The sequence below is a fragment of the Hemicordylus capensis genome, chromosome 1 (assembly GCF_027244095.1).
Source record: "Hemicordylus capensis ecotype Gifberg chromosome 1, rHemCap1.1.pri, whole genome shotgun sequence".
NCBI lineage: Eukaryota > Metazoa > Chordata > Lepidosauria > Squamata > Cordylidae > Hemicordylus > Hemicordylus capensis.
This window is the reverse complement of record NC_069657.1, coordinates 447903717-447916681: the sequence shown is the minus strand read 5'-3', so window position 1 is coordinate 447916681 and position 12965 is coordinate 447903717. Positions and strand designations below refer to the sequence as shown.

Genomic DNA, 12965 nt, shown 5'->3' with positions numbered 1-12965 from the left:
CAGCCCTGAGAGATCTTTCTGATAAACCCTGGGGTTTCAAATAATAGGAGTATCAGAAACTCCAGGGCTGCTCATGTGCTTGTTTTCATGGGTTTCTGGATCAGTTTCCTGCATATCAAAGGCTTTACTGAAAAGTAAGAACTTGCTGAGTCAGCCATCAGGGCAGACTAGCAGACCTGGTAAATCTACATCTTAATTACTAGCTCATCTCTCAGCTTAATGATTGGCCCAGTCTCAGTCTTTGCCTGGCAAATGCAAAGTTGCTTAATTTGCATAATAGCAAATGCTTTAAATAAGTTGAAATGTGTCACTTATCAAATAAGTACGGAGTTCTCCAACACTTTTGTACTAGAAACGTGCCTTTTTGGACTAGAAACGTGCCTGAGATAGCAAAACTTCAAAACAGTCAAATATGCCCATTCTGTGCACCTGCTCTTCTCCCTATTTGTTGATGTCATTATTTTGTGTTTACAGCATATTAGTTATGGTTAGTTCTGAGTATTCAAGTTGTGTTTGAGAGAGAATCATTTTTTTAAAGCATTGTAGAAGAACTTCAGCAAAATCTGAACAAACTATAAAGCTTTTTGGATGGATTCTGAATGGTAGCTTCAAATATTTCAGTAATTAAGCTTCTGTGTAAATTTACTCTAGGCTCTTCATTACATGCTGCTGGTGTCTGAAGTTGAAGAAACTGAAATATTTAAGATTTGTCTGGAGTACTGGAATCATCTGGCTGCTGAACTATATAGAGAGAGCCCATTTTCAACATCTGCTTCCCCTTTACTTTCGGGGACTCAGCATTTTGATGTTCCTCCCAGGAGACAACTTTATCTGCCTGTCTTATCTAAGGTAATGGAAACGTTTCCGCTTGCTCTGAATTCCTGTTAAATTTGTACTTAAATTAAAAAAAAAAACTCTGGATATCTAGTGGCTTGGTGGATTCAGCGAGGGATATCATGTTGATCCTTAATACTTGGAACCCAAAAAATTCCATAATTAATCATAGGATTGATCATCAGCATTTTGGAAAGCACCTAGATCTTCTTGGTACATAGCAGTTTTTTCTCATGTCCTTGCTTGAATTCCCCACAATTCAAAAAGGGAATTGTCAATGAATGAGGCTTGAGCTTTTTTCTGTGTTGGTATTTGTTCATGGCATGATACAAAGGTTTCTCATTGTCTTTGCTTTGAGAACATTTTGATGAAAAGCCATATATACGTATTAATGAAGATGATAAATCAATGACTTCCAAGTGTTGCATTCTTTTTGTGATAAGTCGTGATTCACGTGTATGCATATTTGTCTCATGGCAAGGGCACTTGGCCATTTAAGCAAAGATTTAAGGAGACTTAGAAATAGTCCTACCAATAAATACTCTGGGTCTGATCCAGTGGTAACTAACATAAATGGAATGGCAATCCTGTAATCCAAGGTCTCTTCCTCCCATTTGCTAGTTACACCATTCCTCCATCCTGCTACAGCCACCACTGCCCTATCACACACTGTTCTAGAGGGTCTCCCTGACCCTCAAACTAGCTTTTCAAGGAGTACAGTGGTCGACAATGAAAGGGTTAGAAAACCCTGTTGTGCAAGCACAGATCTGGATCGTGATCTGTTGCACTCATAAGAATGGGTTCTGCGCCTGCGTGGGAACATTTGGGCAGAATTGACTAGCTCCTCAAAGCACTAAGCCCCACTCATGTACATGGTGCACATGCTCAGTTTGGGCGGGCTAGCATTTTCTCCTCAGTTCCTTTCCGACTGCCATTATGTTGACACATTGGACTGTGAGTTCATCCAGTGAGGCTGGAATGTGTTTCTGTGGAAAGAAACAATATCCGCTTAGATTTTAATGTGTTACGACTCAGACTGTACCAAACTCTTCTTATTCTTAGTGTTTTGAGCTTTTTTCTGAACAGACAGATGGTTTATTCGGTTACGACCTCAGAACGGACTTTACTTCACACTACTTGAGTATTTCCCCTCATTTCTTAACCTCATCATGCATAAGAAACAGACATTTAAACACCGTCTCCGCTGTAACTCTAAACTCCCCTCAGCAGATGACCACAACCTTTGTCTTTGTTTGGGGGAAGAACACAAAGCTTCCATGTATAAAATTTGCTTAACCTTTTCTCACCAAATGAGAAAGAACAGAGCCCTTCAACTTAGAGCTGCCCTCTGTGATGCTCCTCCTTGACACTCCGATGCCGAGATCTCCAATCGACACTCCCATGTCCTCGACTTCGCGTGCGGCATTGAAGTCGACGTTAAACACAGCATCAAAGTTGGGGACTGCCACCGAGCAGTCTAAATCCTCGACTCGAACTTCCACGGCTGCCTTGGGCACATTCAAGGCACCAAAGCTGCCTTCTAGCCCTTCACATTGGAAGTGGCATAAGTCTCTGTATCAGGTCTCTGATGCCAAGGAAGCACTACCACCCAAGAAACATTCGAAGATGAGTGCATGGTCTGCCGCCAAGGACGAGACTCTTGGGCCCTGAACTACACCTTCACCGATCACGCCCCAATCAGCCCCGACAAAGCCTCTGTCTTTTCCTGCAACCCCAGAAGTTGTAAGCCTCAATCCTGCATCACCTCCAACTCAACCCCGGACTTCAATATCCATCCCAGTGTCGAGGCCCATGCCAACCATGACATCATCTGCTCTGTGTCAAACGTTCTCTCTCACTGGCTGTTACACCTCTACAATCACCATCTCCGGCCTCTTTCCCAACACCACAAGTTCTACATCCTTCACCAGTTCTTGTCCATTGATGTCGACGATGACGACATGGAAGCCAGTTTGGGACCCGGTGACACCCAGCGCCTCCTAAACTTGCTGGATTCCAGCAAGAGTACACAGTCTACCTCAACATCTTATGGCTTTTTAAGCCACGATCTCGACGCAAAGGAGGAGGGAATGGCCCTCTCGATACCAAAAACACCTTGCTCTTCTTCTCCTTCTGCTTTTCAGCCTATTCCTTCTGTGGCGGGCCAAATTTTGACACCGCAGCCCTCTAGTCCACACCCCTGGAAAGGCATGAGAAGCTATATTGCTGCACAGGGATTGGTGCGTAAAGGTGGTTGGGGAGATGCAACTCAGGTGCACCTACGGTCCCCTAGGCTTCCATCAGACTATCAAGAGTACAAGCTTTGGAAGGCTCGATGTCAACTGTTGATGTCGATTACCCCCATGTCTACTCAGCTGGTGTCCCCCCCCCCCGGACCTGCCTGCTCTGGCCACAATGTCAGTCTCGACATAGATCCATGTCACTCCAGTGCCGCTCCAGATCCTTCTATGGCTTCAGTATCAACACAGATTACTCCTCCGATTTTAGAGGAGTAAAGGATACCAAAGCATCCTATCCTACTCACTTTCATCTGCACTCAAACCATGAAAGTGCCTCGACCCACACCTCAAAAAAGTCAACCAACTCAAACTGTTGTCCATGACACAACTACATCTACCACTCGGACGGTGTCTAAAAAGAAAGTCCCTGTTCCTTCTGGACCACATACCGTGATAATTGCGGAGGGCTAGGACTCTGATAGCACTTATCCAAATGAAGAGATGTGTTCTTATCATCACCGGATCTCTGAAATGGCTTCGACGCTCAGATTAGAACTAAAAAAGCGGACTTGAGATGTGGAAGATCCTGTCTAGAAGTTTTTCAGTTCCACAGCTCTACCCAGCCAGTACACCTTTCCCATGCTGCCAGTTATATCCAAGGTGAATAAGTGCATGGCCGATACTACAAACTTCTGCTCCAACCTCCAAGCACAGGAGAATTTATATAGAATCCAGGAAGAGGAAAATGACTTTCTGTTGAAACATTCCCCCCACCCCCACCCCATTCAGTTGTGGTGAATTGCACATCCTCCAAATCTGGCAAGTGACACACCACTCCAGGGGACAAAGAAGGTCACAAGTTGGACATTTTGGGACGTAGAATCTATTCCACTTTGTTCTTGGCAGTCAAAATTGCTACTGTAGCTTGTTGAACTGTATACTGGTTCCATACAATTTTTGAATCTCAATGTCAGTCCTCCAGGAACTGAGGAGAGAATGCTAGCCCGCCCAAACTGAGTATGTGCACCACATGCACGGGGTGTAGCACTTCGAGGAGCTAGTCAATTCTGCCTGAATAGTCCCACGAAGGCAGAGAACCCACTCTTATAACTGCAACAGAGCACTTCCAGATCAAAGGTTACAGGTAAGCAACCTGTTTTTCTGTATCTAAGCTATGGTGTGTGCATTTTTAATAACTTAGGTGCGATTGTTGATGGTCAGTCGCATGGCAAAGCCAGAAGAAGTACTTGTTGTGGAAAATGACCAGGGGGAAGTTGTCCGAGAATTCATGAAAGATACAGATTCTATCAACTTGTACAAGAACATGAGGGAAACGCTAGGTAAGTAATTCTATGCTATTATCTGTGACCGTCATCTTCCATTCTATACTCTACACTTCAGTATGTGATACTGCCTCTTAATTTACTAGTGTGAATCCCCCACTTAAGGAGCAGTAACAAATTTCAGAGGGATAGCCATGTGAGCCTGAAGCAGCAGAAACAATAACGTTCTATGGCACTTAATAGACTTCTTGTTTTTAAGTAGAGTTGGCATTATGAACCGCTAAGAACATCTAATGTTCCTTTTCAACAGTGACTAATTAATTATTTGTTCCAGTTTACCTTACCCATCTGGATTATGCAGATACTGAACGAATAATGACGGAGAAACTTCACAATCAAGTGAATGGTACCGAATGGTCATGGAAAAATCTAAACACTCTCTGTTGGGCTATAGGCTCAATCAGTGGAGCGATGCACGAAGAAGACGAGAAGAGGTTTCTTGTAACAGTAATAAAGGTATGATGGCAGAGAAGAGTACGAGCTTTTCTGGAAAATGGATAAAAATTTCCAGAAGGAAGTGCAGTACAGAAGTCCTTACAGATGAGCAGCCATGTCAGATTATGAGCTTATCTGTCCAGACTTGTTTCAGAAAAGGCCAAGGATTTCATTTTAATCAAATGCAACAGTTTGCTTCTCTTCTGTGATGCTTATGATGAATTTGAATTTTTCTTCTTATAAACTACCACAGTTTGCGTTTTGGGCAGTATACAAATGTGATGAATGAATGAATAAATCTGTACATTTCAAATAGAGATACAATATTGGCACTTGGAATAGTTGTTGAAATGTTTTATGAAATCAAACTTAATGGAAATATTTAGTGAAATGAGTAATGGGGGTATTGTAGAGGTTTTAACATTTTAAATAGTCTAGAGAATGAATAGATGGCTTTTCTCAAATAACCAAACTGCCATTAATGAAACTAGTTATATTCTGAGTTCTCTGAGTTCTTATATTCTAAGTTCTCTTAAGCTACAATGCCACATACATTTGATGCTTCATTAATAGTAAGAGGTTCAGTTTAAACAAGGGTTTAAACTGAACCTCAGTTTCAGTTTCAGAGGAGGAGAGCTGGTCTTGTGGTAGCAAGCATGACTTGTCCCCTTAAGCTAAGCAGGGTCTGCCCTGGTTACATATGAAAGGGAGACTAGAAGTGTGAGCACTGTAAGATATTCCCTTCAGGGGATGGAGCCGCTCTGGGAAGAGCAGAAGGTTTCAAGTTCCCTCCCTGGCTCCTCCAAGATAGGGTTAAGAGAGATTCCTGCCTTCAACCTTGGAGAAGCTGCTGCCAGTCTGTGAAGACAATACTGAGCTACAGGTGAAACTCGAAAAATTAGAATATCATGCAAAAGTTCATTAATTTCAGTAATGCAAATTAAAAGGTGAAACTGATATATGAGATAGACGCATTACATGCAAAGCGAGATAAGTCAAGCCTTAATTTGTTATAATTGTGATGATCATGGCGTACAGCTCATGAGAACCCCAAATCCACAATCCCAGAAAATTAGAGTATTGTGAAAAGGTTCAACAGTCTAGGCTCCAGGTGTCCCATTCCAATCAGCTAATCAATCCATAACACCTGCAAAGGGTTCCTGAGCCTTTAAATGGTCTCTCAGTCTGGTTCATTAGGAATCACAATCATGGGAAAGACTGCTGACTTGACAGTTGTGCAGAAAACCATCATTGACACCCTCCATAAGGAGGGAAAGCCTCAAAAGGTAATTGCAAAAGAAGTTGGATGTTCCCAAAGTGCTGTATCAAAGCACATTAATAGAAAGTTATGTGGAAGGGAAAAGTGTGGAAGAAAAAGGTGCACAAGCAGCAGGGATGACCGCAGCCTGGAGAGGATTGTCAGGAAAAGGCCATTCAAAAGTGTTGGGGACTTTCACAAGGAGTGGACTGAGGCTGGAGTTAGTGCGTCAAGAGCCACCACACACAGACGGATCCTGGACATGGGCTTCAAATGTCGTATTCCTCTTGTCAAGCCACTCCTGAACAACAAACAATGTCAGAAGCGTCTTACCTGGGCTCAATAAAAAAAGAACTGGTCTGTTGCGCAGTGGTCCAAAGTCCTCTTTTCTGATGAGAGCAACTTTTGCATCTCATTTGGAAACCAAGGACCCAGAGTCTGGAGGAAGAATGGAGAGGCACACAATGCAAGATGCTTGAAGTCCAGTGTGAAGTTTCCACAGTCTGTGTTGATTTGGGGAGCCATGTCATCTGCTGGTGTTGGTCCACTGTGCTTCATTAAGTCCAGGGTCAATGCAGCCGTCTATCAGGAGATTTTGGAGCACTTCATGCTTCCTTCCGCAGACAAGCTGTATGGGGATGCTGACTTCATTTTCCAGCAGGACTTGGCACCTGCCCACACTGCCAAAAGTACCAAAACCTGGTTCAGTGACCACGGGATTACTGTGCTTGATTGGCTAGCAAACTCGCCTGACCTGAACCCCATAGAGAATCTATGGGGCATTGCCAAAGAGAAGGATGAGAGACATGATACCAAACAATGCAGAAGAGCTGAAGGCCGCTATTGAAGCATCCTGGTCTTCCATAATACCTCAGCAGTGCCACAGGCTGATAGCATCCATGCCACGCCGCATTGAGGCAGTAATTGCTGCAAAAGGGGCCCAAACCAAGTACTGAATACATATGCATGCTTATACTTTTCAGAGGTCCGATATTGTTCTATTTACAATCCTTGTTTTATTGGTTTCATGTAATATTCTAATTTTCTGGGATTGTGGATTTGGGGTTCTCATGAGCTGTACGCCATGATCATCACAATTATAACAAATTAAGGCTTGACTTATCTCGCTTTGCATGTAATGCATCTATCTCATATATCAGTTTCACCTTTTAATTTGCATTACTGAAATTAATGAACTTTTGCACGATATTCTAATTTTTCGAGTTTCACCTGTAGATGGACCAATGGTCTGACTCAGTATATGGCAGCTTCCTATGTTCCTAAGGGTTGTTCCATTCTGCAGTGTATATAATTCATTGCCACAGGCTCTGGCAGTGGCCACTAGCTTATATGTCATTAGAACAGGATTAGGTATCTTTTTATCTCACCCTTTAAAAAAATTTAGCTTGTAAAGCAGTGTCTTAAATGAGGATAAGTCTCAGTGACTGCTAACCCTTTTTAATTATGTGTGTGTGTGTGTGTGTGTGTGTGTATATATAAAAATACTGAATTTCCAACAATGCAACTAAATGTGTGTGTGTTCCCCCCACTCTCTTTCCTGTGTAGGACCTTTTGGGACTTTGTGAGCAAAAGCGAGGCAAAGATAACAAAGCAATTATCGCATCCAATATCATGTATATAGTAGGGCAGTATCCAAGGTTTTTGAGAGCCCACTGGAAATTTCTGAAGACTGTTGTCAACAAGCTATTTGAATTTATGCATGGTAAATTATATTGCATATAAGATATAACTGCATATAACACACATGTCTTGTTGTGCCCTAAATGTTGAAAAAATTGCTTGATACTTAAATACTTTATGTATTGGACTTTAAGAAATGTGGGTGGAGGGATGTCTGTGTGTTTATGTAAGCTAAGATTCAAAGAAGCATCTCCATTCCCAATTTAATTGCCTTATGTCAGGATCTTATCTAGGATTGGTGAGAACCCTTTTTAAAGTATTGCTTAGATTTAGAAAAGGGAAATAAGCATATCCTTTTTTTCTGCATGGTGTTAAGATTGATATGTAGAGGGAAGGGAAAATGTTGAACTACTTGGTCCTGTTCTCTCTCTCTCCCCTCCTCCCCCGCAAAAAAACCCAACCAACAACTGGGATATGGCAGTATGTGAATAGAATTTAGTTCTTTTGGTTGCAACTATGTGTTTGCTCTCTTTAGAAACCCATGATGGCGTCCAAGATATGGCTTGTGACACTTTCATAAAAATAGCGCAGAAATGCCGCCGACACTTCGTTCAGGTCCAAGTGGGAGAGGTCATGCCATTCATTGATGAGATCTTGAACAATATTAATACAATCATTTGTGATCTTCAACCACAGCAGGTGTGTGACATTCAAAAATTATCTGCTGGTGTAGGTTGTTGCCCATTGTGGAATATCCCCACCCACTTGCTCCAGAAGGCAGGACAATGTAAAAGAAGGAGATCTTCGGAAGGACCCTGATGGGGTGGTGATTATGAAGCAGTGGCACACTGCAACTCTGCTACTCTGTTGCTTTCCAGTCTCCTCTGTCTAAAATAGGCTTGCAGACTTCAAATCTGGCCAGTTAAATGGATTTCAAATAATTTACCACACATCAATGTAGGCAGTTCTTTTGAGTTTGTGAGTTCCAAAGGGGGAACTTGGCTCTTTGTCAATCCATTAAGTTGTGTAATGCCTGAGCTAAGTAGATTTTAATCTTTTAGATGTAAAATAGTTTATATTTGATAGTGCGGGAATATCAAATATCAAATTATAAAGCAAATAGCCCGAAATAATCTGAATTTTGAAATAGACTTATAGCCTAGCACATTTATTTTATTTATCATATTTTTATAGCACCTGATATGTACGTCTCTAGGTGGTGTACAAAATTTAAAATATTCAAAGTCAACACAGATTAAAATACATGACACAATCCTCTATAATAAAGAGCTAAAGTGTGCGCCCATGTCCCTGCCCGTGTCTTTCTTGGCCATTCTGGGCATGCGCAGAGCGCATGCCCAGAACGTCCAAGAAAGATACGGCCGCAGGAACACGGACAGCCATGTTGGCTCCTGGTCTGGGAGCAGGAGAAGCAGGGACCGGGAAGGGCAGATGCGGCAGCGGCGGGACCAGCCTGGCCGCCGCCGAAGCCGGGTGTGGGGGAGGAGATGGTGGGGGAAGCTGGCCGAGGAGGTGGCGGAGGAGCTGCGGCCTTGGCCAGAGCACACGCTACGCCCAAGCGGCCGCGGCAGGGAGACTGGGCCTGCTGGCGGCGGTGGCCGCCGCGGGAAGGCCGGAGGCGGCAGCCGTGGAACTGGACCGGTTGCGGGGAGGCTAGGGAGGCCTGAGGTGGGAGGCCTGCGGTGGCGGGGGGCCTGGCCCGGCCGGGGAGGCCACCGACGGCCCGGCCGAAGGAGGCGATGGGCCCAGGCGGGAGGAGGCGGCGGTTGAGGGCGGCGACTAGCGCCCGTTAATTTAACGGGCTGAAAAATACTTGTATAGCATAAAACAGTTATTAAAACAAATTATTAAAGTTAATTCTAATTAAAAGCCTGAGAGAACAGGACAGTCTTGAGGGTCTTCCTGAAAACAAACAGAGAAGGAGATGCTCTTATTTCAGTAGGGAACATATTCCAAAGCCCTAGGTACAGCCACAGAGAGAGCTGGGTCATGACCAAACAAGCTGGTGGCAACTGTAACCAGATATCTCCAGTAACAGGCAGCAGGGTTTATGGCAAAGGAGGCATTCTCTTAAATAGCCTGGACCCAAGCTTGATAGGTAATAACAAGTACTTTGTATTTCACCCAGAAACATATTGGCAGCTAGTGCAGTTGTTTTAAAATTGATGTTATGTGGTCCCTTCATGTTGTCCCAGAGATCAATCTAGCTGCCACATTTTATAACAATTGTAGTTTCCTGACTACGTACAAAGGCAGCCCCATGTGTAGAGCGCATTACAGTAGTCAAGCCTGGAGGTTACCAGCATACGTACCACTTGTTTTAAGGCCATTCACCTCTATAAATGGATGTAGCTGGCATATCAGCCAAAGCAGATGATAAAGCGCTCCTGGCCACTGCCCCAACCTGAGAAACGAGGGAGAGCTTTGGGTCCAGGAGCACTCCCAAGCTATGTACCTGATCTTTCAGGAGGAGTATAATCCCATCCAGAACAGGCAGATCTAAACCATCTCTCTGGTCTTGCCCCCCCCCCCATAGTTGGTACCTCCATCTTATTTGGATTCAACTTCAGTTTCTTATCCCTCATCCAGCCCATTACTGTCTCCAGGCAGGCATTTAGGGAAGATATGCCATTTAGTACAAATGATTCTGAATTTTTAGGTCTTTCAACTGATATATGGTATGTTTGTCATTTTAACTAGGTGCATACTTTCTACGAAGCAGTTGGATACATGATTGGGGCACAAACTGACCAGACGGTACAGGAGCATTTAATAGAGAAATACATGTTGCTCCCTAATCAAGTATGGGACAGCATAATTCAACAGGCCACAAAAGTAAGGATACACTGAGGGCATTTCTTGCAAGCATTATCACAGTGTAAAAAACAAGTTCTACTGAAGTATTGCTTTAACTATGTGGTTTGCCATGTGGCTTGCTTCTATAAAACCTTGACTAGCTGCTAGTCTTTTTGTGGCTTCTGAGTGGTCCCACATCTAACATGCATTGACTGCAGCACAGAAACATCTAAGTAGCTGTGAACAATCAAGCAGCTTTGGTCTCACTCCAGCAAATTTTGACACTGTGCAGAAGCTGAAAAGCAGGCTCAAGTGCCTGCCATCACTTAGTGAGAGAACCTACTCAAGGAGGTCTCAGAACCCTCTTTATTCTTTGTCTCTGGGATCTAACTAGTAAATTTTACTTGCATATGTTCTGTTTTACACAAGGCACATGTGTGTTCTCAAATTGCTATCTAGGCTGCCGCTATCCCTGAAATTGTGTGAGATTCTCAAGTTTTTGGATGTACTTCTGTGTGTGCAACAATTATGTAGCTTTTTTACTTGTGTTGAAATGACATTGGCAATGTTAATTACTAGTACTAGTAGCTGAAATTCTGCTCACTTGCTAGATACTCAGACTTGATTCACTTCTATTTAACAGAATGTTGATATCCTAAAGGATTCTGAAACAGTTAAGCAGTTGGGCAGCATCCTCAAAACGAATGTGAGGGCGTGTAAAGCTGTTGGGCATCCTTTTGTGATTCAGCTGGGAAGAATCTATTTAGATATGCTGAATGTGTATAAGTGCCTAAGTGAAAACATTTCTGCAGCTATTCAAGCAAATGGTAAGAATTGCTGTCTTAATATTGCAGGTATTTACTTAAATCCATCCACCCCCACCCACCCAATACATTCTTTAGTTAGGATTATTTCTCACTTCTGAGATCTTCTAATACACATGTTTAACCACTTCCTACTTTGTACTGAATTGGAGGAGCAGTAAAATAACATTTCCAGTTTGAGTAGCCTGGCTTATTGGGTGGTACAAGTTCCATGCATAGGAACACAGGAAGATGCCATATACCTAGTCAGACCATTGGTCCATCTAGCTCAGTATTGTCTATACAGACTGGCAGTGGCTTCTTCAAGGTTGCAGGCAAGGAATCTCTTTCAGCCCTATCTTGGAGAAGCCAGAGAAGGAACTTGGAACTTTCTGCTCAGAGCGGCTCCATCCCCTAAGGGGAATATTTTATGGTGCTCACATTTCTAGTCTCCCATTCAAATGTAGCCAGGACAGACCCTGCTTAGCTAAGGGGACAAGTCATGCTTGCTACTCCAAGACCAGCTCTCCTCTCCTATTATTATTAGCTTTGCTTTTAAAAACAAAGTGCAACAAGTTCTAGTGCAATATTAAAAGATGGGAAGATTGTAGCTATTACATGCTTAATCCGTGATAGGTGAGATCTGTCCTATCTTGAACATATTAAGCTGCCTTTACACTGAATTGGTCTGTGGTCTCAGGTCACAAGTATCCTGTTTAAAAAGTTAATCTGGATCAGCGAGCCCTGCAATGCTAATTGCGGGAATGTAGAATTTCAGGTCAATCATGGTCAATCTGCTCTGGTTAAACAATATTTAACCAGGATTAATTAACATGGATTCAATCCTAGTTAGTTATCTTGGTTAACCAGAGCTCACTGATCTCTTTGGTGATGTGGTATCCTTCACAATGTGGTTTATGTGCCTGTGCAGTAGCCCCTGCAGAAGGATTTTCAATATCCCTGACGCGCTCCGTAGGTCCACCCTTCGTGCACCAAGAGCGCTCAATATCTTCAGCAGAGCACCCTTTTGCTCTGTTACTTCTCTATTGCCGTTGCATGCGCTTCTTTCAGGATTCACTCCTCAGTCATGCTTGGGTTCCTGAAAATATAATATTCACAGTTTGAATTCTTGGATCTCGATAGTGAGGCCTCGACAGTCATAAAAGTGGGTTCTGTACCTGCTCAGGACTGCTTCGGGTAGTATTGACTAGCTCCTCACAACGCCTTTTAACATGCAGTACTTATCTTGGCAGTTAGGTGTCCGTTGCTCAGATTCTGAATGGCAGTTCGATAGCCTATAAACGTGAAAGTGCTTCATAGGATCAGGTGTCATATGTATAGCTTGCACTCTGTAGCGGGGTTGGACAGGCGGTTTTTATGACTGTCGAGGCATCACTACCAGATCACCTGTTACAGGTAAACAACCTGTTTATCTGGATAGTGAGGCCTCGACAGTCATAAAAATGAGTGAATCACGAGCTACCCATAAGGATGTGAGCATAGCAAGCTATTGAAGCACCCTTTTAAGAACGGCCCTGCTACAGAGCAAAGGTCTAGTACGTAATGCTTCACAAAGGTCTGATCCGAGGCCCAA

At 43.3% G+C, this 12965-nt stretch overlaps 1 protein-coding gene across 6 annotated transcripts in view; it reads left to right on the top strand.

Moving 5' to 3' along the window:
• Window positions 1-12965, top strand: part of XPO1 (exportin 1) — a 74769-nt gene that overhangs the window by 43465 nt on the left and 18339 nt on the right. For all 6 annotated transcript variants that reach the window (XM_053247493.1, XM_053247474.1, XM_053247483.1 and 3 more), the window contains 7 exons: window positions 652-849; window positions 4276-4414; window positions 4692-4873; window positions 7677-7833; window positions 8287-8450; window positions 10473-10607; window positions 11212-11395. In XM_053247493.1, coding sequence (XP_053103468.1) covers window positions 652-849; window positions 4276-4414; window positions 4692-4873; window positions 7677-7833; window positions 8287-8450; window positions 10473-10607; window positions 11212-11395 — 1159 coding nt within the window. The remainder of the gene's footprint in view (window positions 1-651; window positions 850-4275; window positions 4415-4691; window positions 4874-7676; window positions 7834-8286; window positions 8451-10472; window positions 10608-11211; window positions 11396-12965) is intronic.